Source organism: Cydia strobilella, chromosome 6 (genome assembly GCF_947568885.1).
Source record: "Cydia strobilella chromosome 6, ilCydStro3.1, whole genome shotgun sequence".
In the NCBI taxonomy this organism is placed as follows: Eukaryota; Metazoa; Arthropoda; class Insecta; order Lepidoptera; family Tortricidae; genus Cydia; species Cydia strobilella.
This window is the reverse complement of record NC_086046.1, coordinates 18,460,335-18,484,795: the sequence shown is the minus strand read 5'-3', so window position 1 is coordinate 18,484,795 and position 24,461 is coordinate 18,460,335. Positions and strand designations below refer to the sequence as shown.

Here is a 24,461-nt window from a genome sequence, read left to right as displayed (position 1 = left end):
TCAGCATCTTGCATTCAGCAGTAAGTTGGCATTGTGTGACCTGCGTGCGATCTCGACTCGAACACATGGCGTTTTTTCACATGCCGGCAGGTGATGATGCATTGGTATTCCCCTTTTCAAATGCCGTGCATATGCCACACATGGTTTACATCCACCTTTTATAATATTGCACTGTATTACCAATGACTTATTATTATTATCGACTGGAAATTGGTAAGATGGACTTCCTTTGAGATTTTTAGAATTGTTTTGTCGGATGTTTATCTTTTAAGATCCTGTGCTGCCACTGCCACCAAAAGGTGCGTCGTGCGTCTGTTTAGATTCAATTCAAAATATTCTTTGTTCAAGCACTTTCGAATTAGTCAGTAGAAAAGTAACTTGACTGTTAAATAGTTGTTAAGCATAATTACTCAAGAATTAAAAATGAAATGACGTTAGTAACATTCTATACACTGAAAATGTTTATTTGAATAGGGTGAAAGGTGTGTCATGTCCAATTACAGTGACAGGTTATTATTAATGTTTTTGAAGTTTCAAATAGATGCGCTATTATGTCACTGGGTATTTTCATAGGAAAAATAATGACTATAATGAGCTCAAGCGTAACGTAATTAAATATATTTTTGCAGAGGTAAAAAAATTATTCGTAATCATAATTGCGCCTAACCTAATAGAATAATATGATTGGTTTCTTAGCTAAAGTGGACCTAGTGACAGTAGTAACTATTATTAATAATAACCAAACGTTGAGATCCAAGGTCAGTACCTACCATTGTGTTGTTGAGACCAAAGAAGACCGCCAGGTGCAAAGAGTTTCGTTCGGCTAATATTGTTCTATTTGCATTTTAAATTTGCAAAGCAGTTGGGTAGGTAGTAGGTACATCTCAGAAAGGAATATTTTATTATGAAAGTTTTCTATTTTGTTACATATTCCTAAATCTGCATTGTTTTGAATTATTGAAGAGTTCATACTTTACGCGTTATCATATTTTTTTTATTGTTCTAGTGAGGTATTACGCTCATTGGGGCATTTACCTTACTTGAAAATGTCACTTTGAAACAAAGTCATTACCTTTTTCAATCAACGATTGAGTTAAATTTAATTAAAGGCGCCTAGGTACTTCTTACTATGTTGGTTTTGGTGCACTTATTTGGTACTTAAGTGTACTTAGGAATCTTGAACTGGGCGTATCCAGTTTTCAAACTTAACCGTTACCCACAAGCAAATGTTCACTTATTAAGTGATTTGAAATTAATGTTATTTTGTAAATAAGTAGTAGGTACCTACATATTTGAGACGTTTTGAGATTAATATACCTACAGATTTATTTTTTATACATGTCTTAGGTACTACCCACCCACGCTAATGCAAATACAATAGTTGGGTAGTAAAAAACATCTTAATGAAAATAATAAAATTAAAGTAGGTACTTGAGAGGACCATAAAGTAAATTTTGAGTTTGTAACTGTTAAAAACCAACAAAAAAGTCGTTCACAATTTTTCTGTAGAACATCCTTTTGTTTCAACGTTTTGTTATCTCACGGACAATCCAACCGAGCGAGCGTTGCGTTCAAATTCAAATTATAAAACTGACGCAACCTCAGGTAAACCTCCCAGCCTTAATGGCTCCACAGGTATGGCCACGTCACAGGGCTGTTGGTTGACCACGAACCGGAACCAAAAACCGGTTCCCACTCACCGCGAATAGCAAGTTGAAGAAGAACAGCACATATTTCACAAAACTCGTACCACAACCCATGTTGGACACTGTTTTGGTTCTCACAAAACTTCACACACACGCGGTTGTTTACTTGGTGCGCTGACGGGACGCAGCCTACTCGGGTTGGCGTCCGAGACTCTGTGAGGATCGCGATGGCCGCCGCTCGCCCCCTGCCCCCTCACCCCTCACCCCGCCCCGCGTGCTCGCAGGTACACGCGGGGTATTCATCGTCGAACATTTCGTCGACAAAAAGCCCCTTGGCTTGCATTATCCTCATCTCGCGTGCGATGCAATCTACTTCTATTATTTACCAGATGCCACACTATTATGCAACAACTTTTTGTTCAAAGCTAAGATAAGGTTCGCCTTTAATGTATATGTTGATTATGAAATGAGAACTTACTTAAAGCAATGTTTTAGGAAAGACCGATTCGATAAACCTAAACAAAAATTGCTACGGTCTTGCAGATAGAATAGACAGTGCCGAAGTGATCTCATAACTGCCATGAGTGCTCCATAAATAAACCAAGTTTGGTATTTACAGAATAGCTACTAATACCTACTTTCTGCTGCTGATGCTAATTTATCTAAGTGTCGAATATTCTGGTAAAGACTGTAAACTGCCACTTTATAAGTAGGTAATTAATAGTATAACACACGACTGTAAATAATAGCATTATTATATATATAAGTATTTAACAAGAAAAATGCATATACAACTAATATTTTTTTTAAAGTTTCTCAATGTCTCCGATCGGGGTAATGTTACTGGTAGCATTACTGGGAAAATTCCCACTCTTGAGTAAGTTGCTGGTAACGACCCATCACTTGAGAAGACTATAATCCCCAATTCCCCAGTAACCTACCTATAAGTTCTTTAGCCCTCATGCAATTGAACAAATCTACCAAACATGCTCGACAATGAATAGCCCGCTATGATGCATCTGCTTTCTTGTTATGATCAGATGCTCGGAATGCAGAATATTTTCAAAGGATAACTTCTTCAAGCTCTCGCCCCACTCGATTATAACCCCAAACGATTTCGACGTCTCTATAAAAATAAAGTTGAAATTCCAGTGAAGACATGGTTGTGATAAGAGTTTGCTAAAGTTAGTCACGCTCCCTTGGTTACTTGGGGAGAAAAGCCAGACAGGATCACGGTAAATACTTTTAGTCCGAGTGAATATATTGTAGATATAAATATATTAATGAAGATTGTTGGTAAGTTGGCAGGGTGTGAAATTGTGAAATAACTTATCGACACAATGCAGGGACATTAATTATATACTTTTCACAAAATGCGGGATGAGTGGTTTTTGCAATATCGAGGACAGTTTAGAGGTTTTAGAACTGCGGAAATTGCATAGAACTGATCCGATTATTAACACTATCAAGTTAATTTCAAAGCAATTTTATCGACAATAGTGGGAAATATGAGTCCAAATACTAAGGTTTTTGGGAGCCAATTAATGGTTGCTTTACCCTATAAATTACAACTCCTTTGATACTAACAGGTATAAATTTATTTATCTTCATATAAAATGGTACCTACTTTGCTATTTGTGTTTAAGTATTGAATTTTACGTTCTGTGTTCCGTCCGAATCCGATCCCATGCAGTGCAGTGGCCCATTTGTCACAATCTTCTGCGACAAATATTATAAATGCGAAAGTTACTCTGTCTGTCTTTCTGCCTGCCTGTTACCTGTACACGCTTAAACTGCTGGACCGATTAAGATGAAGATGAAAATTGGTATGGAGCAAGTTTGGGAAAGGGCAGACTAGTTTTTACTCGTATTATAGAAAATCACCCCTAAGGTGGTGAAAAGGCGGGAGGAATTTAGTATGGAAGATGAGTTTGTTACTAAATTTGGAACGAAAAACAGATTTCATACAAACTTTTAAATTCTCCTAAGTACCTACTCCTAACTCTTATAATAATAAAAAAATCGATAAAATAACGTAGGGTAGCTGTGTTTGATATACAACAAATCGCAAGGAAAATCGCAAAGGACTACGTTTGTACGTGAAAATGTTATTTCCCGAGGGTCATCCACTTTCGTCTTATTAATTAAAGCTGTTTGCAATGATTTTTAACTCTGTCGATAAATACCTAGGTAAGTACTTATATGTTTTTTAAAGTTAGAAAACAATACAGTTATGGATTTTCATACAACTTCCCGTTCGCTAAAACAGTACAACATCTAATGATTTTCACTTTTTTTGTCCATAATGAAGAATTTCCCGTACTATTTTTACTACAATTACGTGGACATTTCCGATCATATTTGAGAAATTTACTTATACTCGTAACTACGGGTATCCGCGCGGTATATAATCCAACTTCCTATATATTGGCATATACCATACCATATTTCATACCAAATATTATATGATGACATGATCAGGAAAATATATTCCATTATTTAAGTTTCATTTACCTTGTTTTAACCGTAATTTACATTGCCTAATGTGTGTTATTAATTAAAGCCAGGACATTATTTTTCAAATTACATGTTGATTTAGGTTTTTAGTTTAATTCTAATAAACATATTTTATTTATATCACTGACGGAAATATGTAATGAAAATTACACTTCTACGCGGGAGTACATTATAGTGATCCTCTTTATGGCATACTGGCATGTCGGGAAACTGTATGCACTGTACTATTGTGCTTCAAATGTGAAGTGAATACTTCGAAACTTTGAGTAAATTATCATGTTATAATCATGTTCAACCGTTTCTACAGTAAAACCGTAAATCACAGTTCATTCGCGGGCAAACAGCATTCTCAATTTTTAGCTTTCGATCCGCAAAAAGTGGTCGCAAGCAACGACCTTTAGCGGCTTGAAAAGACCAGAGAAAGTTAAACTCGCTGGGCCAATGCCGTAGCCCTTGCTCGGTGCCATGGTTTTACCACGTGCCTCGTAACTTGAAAGTTATAAAACAGAACGTGACAACGTTTGTATGACTATTGAATGTGAAACGTTAAGTAAGTATTTATGAAGTATTGATTGAAGGACAGTCTACAATAATATGTTGGACTGGATGAGGAAACTGCGAGTACTACGAATCATATTCATATATCATTAAAGTAGACTTATATTGACCGGTATATAGACCGTGATTACCTTTTGTATTATTTGTGAGCTCCGGTCTATATCCCGGTCAATATAAGTCTAGTGAAACTAACCGTGAATCATTCAAAACTCTTATCATTAAAGTGTCCTAAATTACGTCTTCCTTCCACGTGAGATATAATAATATTTTTTTATTAGCCTATGTGTGTATCCCACTGTTGGGCAAAGGCCTTCCCTCTCCCTTTCCAATCCTCCCTGTGCTGAGCAAGATCCCGCCAATCCCGCTGAACGCATCCAAATCGTCCCGCCATATCTTTCTTTCTCGCTGTCTTTTTTCTTTATATAATAATAATATTAAATAAATCCCAGTCCTACTGCTGGGCACAGGCCTTCTCATGCGCGAGAGGAATTGGGCTATAGTTTCCGCGCTGGCCCAATGCGGGTTGGGGACTTCACATGTGAGAGTCTTCCAGTAAAACATATATTAAGTAGATAACACAATTTCTAGTTTTAATACTAAATTATAGATTATACTTGCGTTGCGGTATATAGTGTACACATTGTTATCATTATCATTTTTTAGTTTTTAAGTATATATATCTTAAGTAGTTTGTGTTGTCGTATATAATTATAACATGCCTTTTAATATCTGACGGCAGCATGTGTCTCGTGTGTGCAATTGTAAAGCCATTATTCAATACCTACCTTTTGATTCAATTTTGTGTGTTATGGCTCTATCAAGGTGTTGATGATTCGGCCAATTTGGGGTCGGATAGGCCAGTATGTATCATGCCATATTTTGACGATACGGTGTTCAGTTGAATATCCGACCAACCTACTTAATATATATATACTATATATATAACATATATAATAAAATTGAATCAAAAGGTAGGTATTGAATAATGGCTTTACAATTACACACACGAGACACATGCTGCCGTCAGATATTAAAAGGCATGTTATAATTATAAGACTGCCTTTTAGTAGGTATCCGACAGCAGCATGGAACTCAAAGATAATTAGGTAATAAAGTTTCAATTAACTTGGTACCTTACGAATTACAGTTCGACTAAGCTAACTTTGCTCGAACTTAAACAGACCAGAGTGGGGTAGTGTCATAATAAACGTCGTTTCATAGAAATTTGACTTTAGCCTAGCATGACTCTAAGGAGGCTGAAAACCAGTGGCTTAATTTCGTAAAAAATACCTAAACGCCTAACCATCAAAATCACCACATACATTACTTACCTAGTACTTATGTATTTAGTTATTCGTTACCGGTCAACATTAAATCGTCATTTAAAACCATAGCCCTGCAAAAGCATTAAACAGAAACGCTTACACAACTCGTACAAAAAAGGTAGTGCAAACCTATCTAGAAAGTGGTAAGTAAACAGCCGAAGGCGACGAACGTGGTTACTGTGTTCCTATCGCTTAACAAGCGTTTGAATCAAAATACACCACACCAGTTAGCTGCAATATATTCTCCACAGCAAAATGCTCAAAAATGTCTGACATTATACGTTTAGAGAGCGTAGTAGAGCCATAAAAGTGTGTCATTTAAGATATGATAGCTCAGTACTGTGCAACCCCGTAGATATTTATCCGTACAACTGCTCTGATACCAAGATTCGGCTTGTATGTTACTGAGTTTGTACCAATGTACTAAAGCAACAGCCATCTCAGGGTCTAAAAACGTTTTGACCCCCGAGCACTGCAAAGTCAACATCCAGTGTGTCTTCCTTGTCCTTAGTCATCCACATTGGTTACCACTTCGTGTAGGATGCTTTGAGTTGGGCGGGACATGTTGCCAGGCAGGGTGATGGCAGGTGGAACACAATGATGACGGATTGATGGCCGTTTTCATATTATCCCGGCCATTACCCCGGCCACATACTCAACGAGTGGCATGGGATGTAGCGAGGGAAGTAAAGGCAGAGACGTAGTGTGGCCGCGCTACTCGTCATGCCAACCGCTCCCTATTTTATTGGTTTTTTGGCGCGAGTCAAAGGACCGGCAATATGAAGTATGGTGCGTCGCGATTAATCGCGCGAGTAGGGCAGTGTGTGGCCGGAGCGGGCAACATCGCGGCAGAGCGAAGAGCAGAGCGAGGAGCAGCGCGATAAGCATAGTCTATCCAAAGTTTATGAAAGAAGCGCCTGGCGTCCGTTAGCTCGTTGGGTGGACGACATTCAAAAGATCGCGGGGCACTTCTGGATGGGACTATTGGGACTAGCCCAGGATCTGGATAGGTGGCGTAGACGCCAGAGGCCTATGCTCAGCAGTGGGCTGTCAGGAGGCTAAAATGATGTTGAAAATGTAGGGTGCCCGGAGGCTTTCCAGGTGCTTCACTAATTATGCATGCAATGGAAGATCGTACGTGTACTTGTTATCTGACGCAAACGCTCGCCTTCGCCCGGTTAGAAGCGGAATAACAGCCGTGGTAACCGACTAACCGACCACTTTCCAATCGAAGGCCTATGGTAAATATTTATAGTGTGTAGGTGAGACAATGCTGAGTTTGGGCGATCAGACGCGAAGGAAACATGCTAAATCTGTGCTTGATGTAAAGTGACTTCCGATTAAGTAACTGTGCATACATTATCTTCGTGGTAACACACGTAGAATTGATATTAAGGTAGTTAGGTAGAGACGATTTTTACAAGTAGATGCCTAACTGGTTAAATAATATTAAAACGGTTTTTAAGAAAATGGTCTTATATTAGGAAATAAAACAGTCTCATTCTAAGTTTGAGAAGTAAAGATAAGGTTCGTAACACAAAAGCTCACCAATATTCATCTAACGATCATAATGTTTTTGATTGATTTGACCGTAAGGAGGATATTCATTTATTAAAGCGTGCTAACATAGACTTTTAGCTAAAAGTACAGATTAAAGATGCCATTTCAAAGAACACGAAATCTGCCTAAATCCTACATAACAAACTGGACAACATTTTGTGCGGCATACGTCTTCGCCATTAGTATGCCCACACAAAGTAGCTATAGTGTAACCCGTTCGAATAAAAAAACCGCAAATCGATGTACAAGTTAGCCGTTTGCCACACGCATACTAGAGGTCAAACCAAAATTTTTGACCCGCGGTTCCTAAAAAATCCCGGGGGGGGGGGGGGTGGTAAAACATTTTTTTTTTTGTATGGAAACAAAAATCAAAAACTGGTATCATACGAAAGGGCTTTTTGAGGCGATTCTAAACTACTATAATATCACATCATTACATTTCGGCCATTTTTTTTTAAATTAAAACAAAAAGAATTTTCGAAACATACCAAGTTTGGGCTCCTTGTACCAAGTTTTTCAAGGATACAACCTTGATATTTTGTGTCAAAAACTAAACAAACTATACCAACCACATACCAACTGATGAAAAGGCGCAGTTAAAGGGTTAAAGAGGTATTTCCCGTTCGATATATGGATATTACGTATCATTTTATGGTTAATATATACCGTATCTGCAGTACAGTTCCATAAGTCTCGTAAAATAGGTATTGAAGTAGAACTGTGTCAGTTTGTAAAATTGAAAATTTAAAAATAAAACGTTAATGATATTATTTTCAAAATTCCTTTTTTGGGGTTGGATATGAGGATATCACGTATCATTTGTGATATATTGTACAAAAAAAAAAATCTGCCATATCGTATCTGGGGGAGCCCAAACTTGGTATGTTTCGAAAATTCTTTTTGATTTAATTTTAAAAAAATGGCCGAAATGCAATGATGTGATATTATTTTATTTATTTATTTTATTTATTTGGGGCATCAACAGCAATACAAAAATTAATACAAATCATAGTGAACAGAAAACATAGCCAATAACAGATGTCCACAAAAGTACAATTAACATGCAATAACTAAGTGGAAACACAAAAAAAAAGAAGGGAGTAAAAAAGCATTCTATACAAACTAGATATGGCTTGCATAACATGTGTACGTGTGTGTTTTGAGTGATTGTGTGTGCGTGTTCGTGTGTGTGTGTATGTGACTGTGACTGAGTGTGTAATGGAAGACGGAAAGATTAAGGTTAGTTTAGAATCGCCTCAAAAAGCCCTTTCGTATGATACCACACACGATAGGTTTTGAAGTTTTTTTTTTCATACAAAAAAAATAATGTTTTATCACTTCCCCCCGGGAATTTTTTTTAGGAACTGCGAGTCAAAAATTTTGTTTTGACCTCTAGTATGCGTGTGCCAAACGGCTAACCTGTACATCGATTTGCGGTATTTCTTTGTAATTGGGGTCGAGCGGCTTCCGCTACTATCAAAATACTTAGCAGTGTATTTTGTCTGTTATTGCCAAACATAGGCTATAATATTTTACTTATACGTTTATTACTATTATATTACATAAGTATGTAGCTAACAGCGGTGTTATATCATCGTCAGCATCCTTTTTGGGCGATGCGTGGGTCGCCAGCATCACATTCATTAGATTTACTAATGTTACATAGGTACTAGATATACATGTGTTAAATTTTATACAAATTATTGTGTCGATTATGTTGTTGTTATTCAGAGTCTAGATCATATTGGCTACACTGTAAACATAATTGAAAATGTAAAAACCCACTACGCACATATTTATGCTTTACATCATTTTGAAAAATATTCTTCAAATTGCTGCTTTAATCAAACGTAGCAACTACTGCAATGAAACTAGCTTTCTCGTAAAAAAAACCGCATCGAAATCGGTCCATCCGTTTGAGAGCTACGATGCCACAGACAGACAGACAGACAGACAGACATTGGCGTCAAACATACCACATCCCCGCTTTTTGCGTCGGGGCTAAAAAACTTACAAGAATTTGATAGGTACTTGATACACACTTGGTCACTTTTTAAGTCTAATTGTATCGATTAGTGGAAGGTAGGGTTTGCAATCTGGGTTAAACTAGTATGGATTCATCCGCAGTCATGGATCCAGATTCGACAGATCTTCCATATAATTTAGAGCCAGGATGATCCAGGATACAAACCCTAATAGCGATGGCGGAGAGTGCATTTCAAGATTGGTACAGCATTGGTGCTCCAGTATTTTCTACTTGTATTCAATGATCCGGTTCTCTGATCGTTAGTCTTGCTTGAATAGGACCTAGATTAATCTGAATTTTAGATTAGATAATTGGCTAGATTTAGTTGCAACTGGTACGGATAGCCTTGGTATAAGTGGGTAATGCCAGCACGCTCCGAATTTGATAAACTATACTAAATAAACAAGTTGTGATAAAATACACCTTGGGAACAAATCAAATTATTTTTTGATTTTTTTTAGTAGTCACACAGGTCACACTTACTAACTATATATAAATCGAAATATAATGTATTTTAATGATTGTTTCCGAATCATATATAAATTATATGATCTGAAAAAGATGTCATACTAAAGAAAAAGTGGCCAAGCTCTCCGGTGGCCTAGCCGCCGGAATTGGACCGGCGTAAAGAAAAGTGACCAAGCTCTCCGGTGGCCGAGATATCACGAAAAATAAAATTTACCCTCCCAAGAAAATGGACCAGCCAAAATGTATGAAACAGTCAAATTTTTTCTCGTGATTTCGAGGTTGGTCCCATAGTAAAAGTTGCTCAGTAAAAATCCCTAAACCTCAATGGCAACGGGAATGCACTTATTTTTTAGCCACCGTGTACATATAAAAGTTATGACTTGACAAAGTGTGAGAAGTTTTAAAAACTGAGATCGTGAGCAGACCTCTCTTCGAGCCATCAATATGAGAACTACAACTCCAGGTTTTACCAAACCCTAAATACCCTAATTATACTGTAACTGCATATTTGCAGCAATTGAATAGTGATATTACTATCAAAGTTGTGTAAGGTGCAGCTTCCTCAAAAACGGTTAACCAATGTAAGCAAATTTCATTGCAATGTCGGACGCATTGCATTGTATGTCGGTTGCAAAACGTAAAAGAAGTCAAGGCAGTTATTTAATCGTAATATTTGCAGGGGTCTAAGAGAGATTGAATTGGAAATTAGATCCTTAGGAATAAAACAAAAATAGAAAACCAAGGATATTATGCATCGACTAGGTGTTGCCCGCGACTTCGTACGCGTGGATTTGTATGATGGTGGTTAAGATGGTTATATATTCTACATGAGTATATAACATTATGCAGCAAAAGATAGCAGTAGGGACCGTTAATTACAGGTACACCCGCGCGCCCGAGTTGTCAACAACTCGGGCAAACTAAATGCCTATTACTTAACCTACCATTATTTCCTTAATATTGGTAGGATCCGGATAACCGGAGTGTAAACGAGCGACAATGGCAGCAGATAAACCGTACGCGGTTTTCGCTCGCTGTTTCCAAATGTAAAAAGTATTTTTAAGATTGTTTTGGATATATAAAAAAAAAATTGTTAATCATTAATCATTACTTAACGAATACAAAGCATGAGATTTGGCTGTTTAAACAACGTTTGAGACTGAATACGAGAGATTGAGCCAGCAAGACGTCTTTCAGCTGATATGATGATGATGATGAATACGATGATGTTCTCACATATACCTATACGATGTAGGTTTTTACTGTCACTGCATTATAAAAGAAAATAACGCCTTAATTGTGATATTCGAACTGCTATAGGTAATATATAAATTAAAAAAATATTTGTGGAAACAGGATATTCATTCTTTATTAGTTATCACACACAACTAGTAGGTATCAGGATATTCAGGATAATGTTTATCAGTAGGTATATAAATTAAAACAATTAACCTCGTATAACTATTTTAATTCCGAGTACAAAATAATACCTAAACGGTACAAATACAATTTAAATGTCTTAATTGTAGGTAAATTTAAAATATAAAATTAACAGAAAATAATAACAATCGCACAACCCACACATCACTATACTTAATTATTTACTAATATAAAAGCCGTAACACACTACCGCACCGCACCAAGGTCGCGGTGCGGTGCGGTAGTTAGTGTGTTACAGTATAACTAAGTACAGTCCGCACGCAAGCTCCGAGCATTTTCAAGCAGAGGAAAAGCTACAAGCTGGTATCGCGGGGAGGGGGGCAGGAGTAGCTCCCCTACAATTCCTCAGAGTTCGTGTGCACACTTGTACCTATACTACAGAAACAAAATTAAATACAACCAATGCCTAGTTTTTGTGAGGCCAAGGGATCAACAAGTGGTTTCACTTGTGCCCATTCGACCTTGTGAACTATATTAATACGATTTCTGCTCCATAGTACGCATAGTAGTGTCACGGGTATTCGCTTTTGCCGTTTCTGCGACACTTACAAAAAATTACGTAACGTTCCAAATGGTCATTTTCATGCATCTATAAATAAACTACATTAGGTAATTATTTAACCATTTACATTTTAGCTCTTTTATCGTCATTCATCATCAACACATTGTCCTCTCTATGTTCTCTACAATACCTATTTATTAACAAGTAATTTTCCAATATCCTCGATACAGTTCCAATTGGGATCGAATTCTAAGCACGAATTTGTCTTCTAACTATTTAGTACAATCATTATATAGCCACAGAATAACTAATAGTACTACCGTACAGAAAATTCACTCCTTCACAAAAGCCAGATTTAGGTATAAAATTATACCTACACTCGCCGCCTGCAAGCAAAATTGAAACTTATAACCGCGCACGAACCGTGAATCTTCTTTGCGCGCCGCAGTTTTATGACCGAGCTGCGAGTGTCGGCACGGGGTTGTCACTTGACAAGTTTTTGTACCTATACCTACTGATTTATTATTTTTAAGATAAATATGTAGGAATTACAAACGTTGATTCTGTAAACATAAAAATTTTAGCCGGGGATAGTATGTCTTATTCTCACGGAAGTAGGTATGCCACATAAGTACTTATTCCTTTGAAAATATGTCGGTCAATATAGTCCGGAATTAAAAAAAAATGATTTTTTCTGCTTCCTTGTTCTTCCGTTTATTCAGACATCCGTAAACAGAACATTATCTTTTATACAGATTAGATAGCGATTTAGGTTTCGAAGCCATTGCGTATTTTCAAATTTTTCAATTTTGCGCGAGCGCCAGTTGAGCACGTGACACGACTATCGTGCGAGCCAAGCGGCAGCCCACTGCCATACACCTGCCCGGGCGGTGCGCCGGCCAAATATACCTAAACTGCGCAGTGACACCCCCCTGATATAGCCCATCGACTTAGTTATAACTCGACTGTAGCTTCGACTTAATTATGAGTCTGAAAAACGGAGTCTTGTCTTAAAGCAGAGGACTCAAAGGACGCAAGTCTTAACCAACTCTTGTTATACCTTAACCTTGTTATATCAACGAGTATAAAAACTAAACGACGAAACGATCAAATGAACTCAAGACTCGGCTGCAATCAAGCCCCCTTCCCGCCGGGAATTTCCCGCCTCGGAATTCCACATCTCACTTTGCACTTAGCTTAGGGAATTGTTGGAAATGTTGGACCTGGATTCTGGAAGGCTTAATCGTATTTAAATTATAGCGAGCACTATAAAGGACAGGCTAGATTGTCAGTTTATCCCAAATGCTTTGCGGAGTCTCGTTTCACGTTCCGATAATGAAAACTAGACACCCCAAGACGAATATGTAGTGAAGCAATAATGATTCAAATCTAATATCAATACGTTAAGGCCGTTCCATCGGTTTGCCGCTGTCTTTGTCACATTTCGCAAGAAAGAACGGGAAAGAAAACACGCGCCAAGTGTCAATTTTGTTCGAATTTTGTCGGTTTTTATTTATTTTAAAAACGTTACAACATCGAAATTCTAAAGCTATGAAATTACTATTTAAGTTAGGATTGTTTTTTCTTCTTTTTTTTGTTTATAGTATCACATAATAAATAACCGAGTAAAGTTGGATTAAAAGTCCGAGTTAGAGGTTACTTTGGGAATTAATTGTATCGAGCGAAGTGTCATAATTCGTGTATCGGAAGCTATGTTGTTAAAGATAATATAGTCAAGAACTACATATATTTTTTCCACGACTATGAATATCAACGCCTCTGAAAAACATGATCATATAAGGAGATTTTTCGCCTTCTGGCTCAGGGAACCGTCTTAAATTGTTGTTTTAGAATTTAACGTCCCTATGACTGGGAAAACTCACTGACTATCAGTCCGGTGGACGATGTCGGCCTGTCAGTTAGAACAGAAATTTGACAGTTCCGAACAAAAGAATAAATTGTAAAATTGTAACTATATCTTTGACGTCTACTGTACACGTACGTTTTAAAACTCGAGCATTACGTTACACTTTGATTAAAATGAAAATTGAAAATCCACTTCAATTCACGGTAATTTAAAGTAAATCGTCGAATAAACTTAATAGTAGTTTAGTAAGTTACGTAGCTATAAAATAAGCGAAAATAATAAATCTAACCAAAATATTCTGATTGAGCTTTTGGTACAACATACGTTAAAATTCGAAAAGCACTTGTAATGCACACATTTTTCATTCATAATCTGTCAAAATATCATTATTGTTTCGTAGCTAAGGTACCTACTAATACAAAGTTTAAAATCCATCAAACCAAAACCAATCTAAACTGAGAATGTAACAATAAATTTTAACAGCGTAGTAATGGTCTTCAACGTACAATAATGCCATTTAAATGAGGAAAATCGCCAGGACATCGGTTTTCAAAGAAAAATGACGGACGTCTGACGTGCATGACATGATACGAGGTTGATGTTTACAAAATGGCAGACGCGGAATGACGCATCTTCAACAAGTGGGTTATTTTCATGCACGGTTTGAACTTGAAAACTCTTACATGATCCATTACGTACTTATTAATTAGTCTTTGTAACACTAACATACACGCTCCGAAAACACTTAAGTATTATTAAAGTATAAACGAGAGACTCCTAATGACATAACATATTAATTGTATTCAATTTTGTGACGTCTATTTAGGTCCGAAATAATAATATAGCTTAGCAAAAAAATACAACATTCAACCTGTGTTATGAATAAATGACTGAGTATGGGACAAATGCATTTTTCATGTAGGAAACTAATAAATAATAGGTACTAAAGATATAATTAGAAAAACCGGTCAATGCGAATCGGACTCACGCACGAAGGCTTCCGTACCATTACACAGCAAAAAACGGCAAAAAAATCACGTTTGTTGTTATAGCGGCATCATCATCATCATCTGTGAAAATTTCAACTGTCTAGCTATCAAGGTTCATAAGATACAGCCTGGTGGCAGACGGAAGTCTGTCCGACTGTCACCAGACGGACGAACGGACGGACAGCGGAGTCTTAGTAATAGGGTCCCGTTTTTACCCTTTGGTTACGGAACCCTAAAAATGATTGTTGATGACCGTTTACCAAAATATAGCTGCAAAATTCCATGGACATATTATAAATGGAATTTATTTCAAAATGGTGTACCTACGGGACAGTGAAGAGTACTCGGACGGCAAACTTAGTAAATCTACCTTTTTAGGTAAAACAGAGAAATTTTATTGTAGTACAATAATACAACCACATGGTACAAACTTCAATAAAAAGTGACCAAATCCAGTTATTCAGTTTTACTTAACAGTTCATAGACTGCATAGCAAAGAGATGTCTAATTAGATACGCGTCAAAGTTATACGACATTGTAACATCTTCATAACTCCTACATATAATGTTACTAATGTTTATAAGAACCTACATACAAGTCAAAATTACAATCACTTATGGAAGCATTACTTATATTTGACGTGTTTTCAGCAAAGAAGTGTTTAATTCACGAACATGGCCTTGAGAAATGATTGTTATCTAGTGTGTTACCTATTAGTTTACGCTTAAGATAAATCCAGGGTCTTAAATAAAGTAATAATATAATAACATAATAGAGATATACCTAATTGCATAAGTACCTACCTTTTCTGTCTGATCATAATCTTGATTGCATTGGTAGACAGGTAAGCAAGTAGTTGCGGAGGCGTGACTTAGTGTTTATACTTAATTGATTATTATATTTACGTCAGGGGTCGGCAAAGTTTTTAGAAAAAGAGCAAAGCCCAGCAAATATCAGCAATAATATGCGACGTTTTCAACCAAAAGGTACCACATTGTCGCTCGTCGATAAGGTGGATTTCGAATTGAAGCTATATGGAAATAGCGCCTTATTGATAACCGACAATAAGTACCCTTTTGGTTGAAAATGGCACATATGTAGCCCAAAGAGCCATAAGTGTTGCTTTCGGTGGTTTAAGAACTAACAAATGTGATTTTTTAAATTTTTTGTACCTCAGTTATACGTTAAGTCCTGTCATATAAGAGTAAGAGTATTTAGAACTATAAGACTTGGTGCATATTTACTAGACCAAATGGATTAAGACTTTGATTAGGGTTAGACTTACAATGAAAACTAAAAACTTTGAAAAAATATTCATGTCATACTTATTAAATATATTAGACCGGGTCACTCACGTTTATAGAGTCTATGATTACTTGTCATGTTTCATGTCGATGTGTTTGGTTTAATATATTTATATAATATGTCAGTGTCTCACGGAAGTTTTCTTATTAAAATACAGTCATATTCATGTTGTTGCGATCAGTCATTTTTATAGCTATTTTAAGGGCTCTTAAAACTTTGGCAAGATGGGAGAACGTCAGTCCAGCAGAAATCTATAACATTTTACAAGAATTATAATGTAGCCTGATCTATCTTGTAATGTCATATGCTCATATTGAATACAAAAGTACCCAAGGACCTCAGCGTCAACGGAGTAGGTATATACCTATTTATAAACTCAATTATGGTGACTTATTGTATGCTTTTTAGTGTAAAAAAGTATAATTTTTCTGCTTATCGCATTATCTTCCTACTCTTTGCCTGGATTTGTTTTAACGCCATGACAAGCTTATACTTTACATGGTACCTACTGTAATTTCTCCTAATTTTAGCGTTTTCCGAGCTGCACCCGGAAAGAGGATAAACACTGTCCATTTTTGACGTCGCATTAGTGTCGTGGCGTCAAACAAACGTAAGTCTAATATAAAAATGAGATGGAGTCAATTTACCTTAATATTTTCAAGGATTCTGGATAAGGATCAAAGGTAATTCACCCATCTGTCTTAATATTTTTAAGGCGCGAGCAGGCGTCTCGTCTTGCATCGAAAAACTTAGGTTCATGAGGTCTACGATGAGACTCCAGAACTCTCGCCTAGAGTAGTAAAGAGTCGTCAGGAGCAGCAGATAGATATAGCAGCTTCGCGTAGGGATGAGGAGTTTACGATGGACGCATGCCGACGCAACCGGATGGAATATAGTCTAATACTTTGGCAAGGTATGTGTTGGAGCGCTGGGCGACAGCAACGAGTCGTCAGGAGCACCAGTGAGGGCAGCTTCGCGTAGGGATGAGGAGTTTCTGATGGACGCGCGCCGACGCAACCGGATGGCATGCGCGAGGAAGAACGTGCAGAAGATACCGGAGCTCTGTGGAAGAAAGGTGTTGTTAATTTTATGCTCTATGTAAATAGTAACTTGCCCCTAAATTCTTTCCTATGCGGTCATCTAATGCTCTACAGATGTACTATTACCATCGATATTTAGTGTTCGATATTTATTGTAAGTAATATAGGAATTTTCATACATACTGCGTCGAAGACGTCGAAGCGTGAAAAAGAAGGTAGGTAATCTTTGAGTAACTCCTGAGCTCCTAAATCTTTTATAAAGCTTTCCTTAGTAAAACAAACCAGCAGAGTAGCAGAATATCTAGTCAATATTAAGTAAATAATTATTGAGCAAATAATATCACCATGAAACACAGAGTGGGATGTTAGCTTGACCTACATAACTAGAGGTAAGTATAAATTAAAACAGAACTGTAGTTCATTTTATATATAATACAATAAACAATGTTAAGGATCACAAAGTAAGTACGATGTTGTTTAAGTTTAATTCTTGACGTTCCAAACTTCTACAAAGAACGTCTTATATTTTTATCAGCCAGAAACTTATCAGCCTCCAAACAAATAGCTAAGATCCACGTCTTTAACTACGTCATCCCCGACAAAGACCACTTGTTTTTAAAATTGGAACAAAGCGTCTCTGAACGGTCGGTATTTCAATTGTTTTCTTCACCAACCTCTTATCTATCTCAACTTCAACATTGCAAAAGTAATCTAGCTGCTTTACAAATAAAGTTCAGATTTCAATGAAAGAGGCTGTTTCGTTACGAGTAGGAATCTCAACGGTTGTTATTTGTTGACAATCTCATAATTTGTAACTAGCTGGAAACGCGTAAGTCATGAAACAAAGAGGTCTGTAACGCGAACCCTGCGGCTGGCCGCTAAGCCGAAACATTCGTGTTCTTGTTTTGAAATAAGCTGGTGTGATTTACTCGTGTTTCACACTGTGAAAATATTTGACTGAAATAAAAATAATATTTGTTAATTTTAAAATTCAAACATTGTCGTATTTTCGTTCGTGTAATATGTTATTCGTGAGGCCGCTTAAAATAAATCTCGTTTGGCAGGTATACTCTTTCTTCAGAATAAAACCTTTACCACTGAAACCAAACAACCTAACCTAAAGGTACATCTTTGATAATTTGATTGATATACATATAGTTTGCCTAAAATGTCACAAATTGAATTGATGAAAAATTGCTGACGAATAGGGATAACAGCAGGTTATCTAGGCCAGAAAACCTTAACGTTTCCATAGACCAACTCAGGTAAAGCATCTAGGTAAATAAAATGGCATAACCAAGGTAGTCATAGATTGTTATTATTTACATACACGTGACGACCTTACATTATTGCATATTTTGCATACGCAGAATATTAATGAACCGCCATTACACCCATACCACTATAAGTATGACTTCAAGCTTCATAATAACAATACGTCATCAGGAATCCAAGTTATACTGGCTTATAAAATCCATGGGAATTAAGTCTAGAGATTACCTCATGACTTATCAAGGTCATAGGCGCAATAAAGTTATTGTTGTCTTTGATTGGATATCATTGTCATGGTTTAAATAATTATTAATGGTATGAAGAATGCCACTGTCACCATCGAAGGTAAGTACGGGGATATACCCGAATACCTACCAGGAGTTTCATGAGCTAATGGTTTCGGTCCGAATAATAACTCTATTTTCTTAAGAAACACTGGCCTATGGGGAAGAGGTACCTTGAGAAGAAGTATCGAAGGAAGGATAAAGGATGACTCACGCTAGAACCGTCCGGGACCGGGCCGGGGCGTCCGACACTTTTTTTTTTTTATCCTATCTGGCTTTTACTCCCCGCCGTCCGACACTTATTTTTCTATGACAGGATTGACAGGTGATCGGTGATCGTGATGCTTTCTATAGAAACTGAAGTGTCGGGCGCCCCGGCCCCGGCCTGGGCTACAACTTGATTCAAAGATTCAAAGATTTATTTGTTCAACATAGGTAAGTTACAAGATGTTAAATACATATTTCAGTATCACTATGTCGTGCCTATTGGCATACAAATTCAATAAAAATACACGCTAGTCATAATATCACAGAAAACAATAATAGTCAAAACAGGGTTATGTCATGCAGTAAATCTTAATTAGGTAATTCAGTCAAAAATTCTATAATAGAGTAATATGCTTTCTCGGTAAGAAAAGCTTTTAGGTTTTTTTTAAAAACATTATTCTTGTTTTTACATGCAATTATATTCGCCGGTAACTTGTTATATATTTTGTGAGCCATTCCAAGTATACTTTTTTGTAGAAGTGCCGTTTTATTTGGTACTTTTTGCATAGACTTTAGTTTGTTTTGAAGGCGAACGCTTTTAAACTTACTAAATAGGCTGTGGTTTGTATTTACAAAATTGGCCATTTCGTATATATACAAACATGGCAATGTAAAAATTTTGAGACTCTTGAAAAATGGTTTACATGGCTCACTTTCTTGGACACCGCAAATTGTTCGTATGCATTTCTTCTGAGCCTTAAATACAAATTCTTTATTGGTGGAGTTTCCCCAAAAAAGGATACCATATCTTAAATTAGATGTGACATAAGCATGATAGGCGGTTAAAAGTGTCGATTCGTTTGCGATTTTTTTCAAATTGTACAACGCGTATGAATATTTACTTAATTTATTACATATATTGTCAGTTTGTGTTTTCCATGTCAACTTATTATCTATACTTAATCCTAGAAATTTCGTTATGTCCGTTTCATTCACTTTATGTCCCTTATAAACTATGTTTAAACTAGTAGATTTGGTTCTTTGCTTAAATGTCATAATATTTGTTTTGTCCAGGTTAATTCTAAGATTATTGTTATCAAGCCATTCTATAATAGTTTCTAAGGTATTATTTATGTCAGTTTCATATGATTCTATATTTTGTCCAGAAAAAATAATGGTGCTATCATCTGCAAAGAGAACCATCGGGTGTACCGTAGCTTTAGGCATATCGTTAATGTAAATTAAAAACAATAGTGGGCCCAACACACTTCCCTGGGGTACCCCATAACAAATACTCCTAAAGTTAGATGAGTAGGTTTCCTCTTTTTTCGTACTGGGAGATATTCTTTTGATTTGTGTAATTTGTTTCCTATCTCTCAGGTAAGAACGGATTAGACTGAAAACATTACCGCGAATTCCATAAGCATGTAGTTTGTCTAAGAGAATATTATGGTCAACAAAGTCAAACGCTTTTGACATGTCCATATATAAAGCGCATGTAGGGATTTTTTTGTCCATGTTATTAATAACTTTTTGTACTAAATCGAAAATTGCTAAATTTATTGATTTTCCCTTTCGAAACCCTTTTTGTTCGTTTGCAAATAAGTTTTTTTTTTTCAAAGTAATTGTAAAGACTGTTGTATATAACTTTCTCTATGATTTTGGCAAAGACAGAGATTAACGCAATAGGCCTGTAGTTCTTCATGTTATCTTTATCCTCCTTTTTATAAAGAGGTCTCACAATGGATAGCTTTAGTTTGCTAGGAAACTCACCATGCTCAATACATAAATTTACTATATGGCTGAGTATAGGAGAGATAATGTCAGATGTTTTTTTTATTATTTTCGTATGTATACCATCGTGTCCAGTGCTATTTGTATTTTTTAAAGAATTTATTATTATTTTTATGTCATTAGAATTTGTCGGCTTCATAAATAGGGAGTTAGCATAGTATGTCATTGTTTTCTTATAATTATTTTTGTTGCTAGTGCCACTATGAGGAGTAGCAAGACGAACTTGGTCCACGAAATAATTATTAAATTCCTCTGCAATATCTTTAGGATGTGTAACTGCCTTTCCATTGGATATAATTTGCTTAATATTTTCAGTAGGGTACCTAGCCTTAGATGGGTTAATAATTTTCCAGGTGGCTTTTGTTTTATTCCTTGATCGTTCAATGATACTGTCATGTATGGATCTTTGAACACTGCTTATAATTCTTTTAAGATGTCTGGAATAACATGTTAATTTTTCTTTTAGGTCCGATTTTCGCGTCAGTCTATATTTCCACAACAATTCTCTTTTCCGTTTACAACAATTTTTAATACCGTTTGTTATCCATTTAGGTTTAGTAGTGGTGTTAATTTTATTTAGTTTCTTAGGAAAACACAATGACATGAAGGGAAACTTGAGTCATCCTTTAAACGATATTTGGAAAAGTATTGAGTTGTCGTGTAGGGTAATTTAGCCGGTTTACCGGCCACCCCCGGTTCTCGGCCACTACGTACCAAAACTGTAATAACATGACAACTTTACCGTATTTATTGAAAAAAATAGGGTAATCGGATAAATTCAGTTGACATTGATATATCCTTAATTTGTTAGTTTGATAACGTTTTGATTGACTCGTCAGTGCAACAAAGCAATTTACACGGTGTGAATGTTAGACAAATTTGCAAAAAAAATATCAAAATGCAATTAGTGTGGGGTGGCCTTTATGTAAATCGGCTAAATAGTAAATATCCAAGCGAAAAAAATAAGACAAACAGCAAAACGGAAATTTATATAAGTTCAAAAGACTTCATATCCATATACACTCTAAAAATGTGTAAACATTGTTTCACAATGTTAAAAAATATTCATACACTCATGCCTATTTTGATAATCACATCCATACGAAGACTCACAGCATTCTCAGAACTGGACTGTTTACATTACCTCTCATATCGCAAATTCGGTTCAATTAGATCACCTTGCCACTTGCCATACGAGTCGACTTGTGAAGGCCTTAATTGTCATAAACGTAGCTGAACAATGCGTCAACCATCTTCTACAAGGTGCAATTGTGACGTCACGTTGTGTTAACGTTAGTCAGGGAATTACACTGAGGCATCGCAAGGTAAATCGTTGGCAATACTTAATTTTTATGGCCCAAAATAAACAGAATTAAAAATCGTCAGATTTTTACACTGACTCATCTCAATCTTATCCTCAGGCCTAAAAAAGAGCTAAAAAAAGGCCTCTAATTATGACAAATCAAAATTTCATATTACCTAGTTATGGTTTGCGGGCGGCTATAGAGGATAAAGAAGAATAATTTCACAACGACGGAACTTAATCGCGTAAAATCAGTCATTTTGTGTTGACGTTGACCAGTTTAGACCATGTTAATTACAGTCAATGTTGCACAAGCATACAAAAGATGCACCTACGCATCTGCCGGACTAATTGCCTTTGAACTAAAATAACTGTGATCCCGGCACCAAATGTCAACAGAAATAAACATCGTGTCAGTATACGGACGGACGTAAGGCGTCTATTATAAAGGTTGTCCCAAAAAGGACGCAAGATTTGAAATTGATGAAAAACACATTTTTTTTTTCGTTATAATACATTTGTATATAAAATCTTGAAATACATAAAATAGGGTTATTTGTGGGATAATACGTCAGGCTAATATCCTCCTAGGCTTTGCTGGCACATACGCACTCTTTTGTCAAAATTTTCTATGACCATTTTGCATAGATGCGGCTGAATTTCTCTGATGCAGCGTCGAATTTCCTCTTTTAAAGCATGAGTGGTTGTAGGCTTATTGGCATAGACTTTAGACTTTAAATAACCCTAAAAAAGAATTCTAAAGGCGTTAAATCGCAAGATCTAGGGGGCCAATTCTGATCACCGAATCGAGAAATCGCACGACTAGGAATTTTCGAACCGTAACCCGCCAAACATTCATTAATTTTGAAATATTGTTCAATAATAAAAACACGTTGATCCTTCGTATAACCCGCCATTTTTACAAACCCTAAACATTCAGCTGTCAAATAGTTTTGTTTTTTAGGGTTGCCAGCACTAAAATACAAAAATAGCGGCAAATTGAAATCTTGCGTCCTTTTTGGGACACCCGTTACAAAGATGAATTAAAAAGACATTCGGGAGTAGTAGTTATGAGTTATGACTCATAATAATTTTATGTGCAGATATTTTTGAGAGCTACTCGATTGTTAATCGTACATTACTAACGCCTTTTCCTTTAATACTTATACAAATTTGTAGTATCGCTCGAAAACGTATCTGTATCTGCTTGTTAAAAGAATTGGATTTGAAAAGCCTAACGCCAAGACGCTTTTGACTGATTTCGTTGGTATTTTGTTTATACTATACTGAGACGCTTATAATAATATTATTAAATTGTACGAATTGTTTAATTCTTTCAATAAGAAACTAAGAGCAATAACAACTCAAGAGCACACAAGAACTGAATTATATGCAGTTCATCAAGTACTTTACTACTTTAATATAGCGCTCATTATAGCTTAATCAAGCTCCTGATTACGTTGGTAGTGCTGTAGATTGAATCCTAAGCTCCCATTGTTCCTACAGCTGAGTCATTCAGTTTACGAATCGTGACTTTATAACAAGAACGGTTCAAGTACAATGAAGATTTGCTGAAATATAAACTTTAGAACCTGTGGAATAAGACTGAAATTATATTGACCGGATTGTGAATTGGCAGCTTTTAGATTTTAGGCTACGAAATTACTTCCTCGTACGGTGGTAAATGGCAACGCGAGTGTAATAATAATAAGATTTAAGGTCTTTGCTGTAGGTAAGCCTACTTAGGTACGTATTGTAGAATGGCAAATTATCACCAGCCTATGTACAGGTGAACAGTAGGCTACAGAGCTAGTTATACGATGGTTCCCGCTTATAAAGCCTTTCGATGACGAATAAGGCCTAATAATAGCAAATGGAGACCAGTCTGTACTGTACACTACATATTTACAACAGACACGTTTAAGTAAACAAAGATACCATACACCGTTACCGTTACGTACATGTACGATAACACCCGACCCCCTTTTTATGTCAGATAAAAGTGTAGGTCACGTTAAACGTCTTGCCTTGATGCTAAATGGCTAATAACAAGCCACTGCTCCTAATAAAATGCAATCTTAATAACTAGGTATAACAGTTAACACTTGATGACTATTTCACATTTTAATAAGATCAGCTTCGACCTGTGAAGACATAGCAGACGATTCGTTACAATTTCCGAGGGAATTACATTAACGAAGCTCTCTATAGTCTCTATGATGGCTGTACAGCGGGATGCAAAAGTGCATGGACACATTATGAATGAAATCCATTCATAAAGTGGCAAATTTGCGGTGTATTTACCAATACGGGACTGGCAAGAGTGCTCACGTTTTGTCTGCAACCACATCAGGCCAC

At 36.4% G+C, this 24,461-nt stretch overlaps 2 protein-coding genes across 4 annotated transcripts in view; both read right to left on the bottom strand.

Annotated features, from left to right (window-relative positions):
* The window catches only part of LOC134742197 (tetraspanin-9-like), a 33,854-nt gene extending 31,981 nt beyond the window's left edge, over positions 1-1,873 (bottom strand). For 2 of the 3 annotated variants that reach the window (XM_063675197.1, XM_063675199.1), the window contains exon 1: positions 1,701-1,872. In XM_063675197.1, the coding sequence (XP_063531267.1) occupies positions 1,701-1,760 (60 nt within the window). In that variant the 5' untranslated portion in view covers positions 1,761-1,872. Of the gene's footprint in view, positions 1-1,700 lie in introns of all 3 variants that reach the window. The other variant, XM_063675198.1, reaches the window with a different exon arrangement.
* Positions 1,874-16,992: 15,119 nt separating this feature from the next.
* LOC134742569 (23 kDa integral membrane protein-like) overlaps positions 16,993-24,461 on the bottom strand; it is a 37,771-nt gene continuing 30,302 nt past the window's right edge. Inside the window, exon 5 of the mRNA XM_063675782.1 lies at positions 16,993-17,265. Within this exon, the coding sequence (XP_063531852.1) occupies positions 17,101-17,265 (165 nt within the window). The 3' untranslated portion in view covers positions 16,993-17,100. The remainder of the gene's footprint in view (positions 17,266-24,461) is intronic.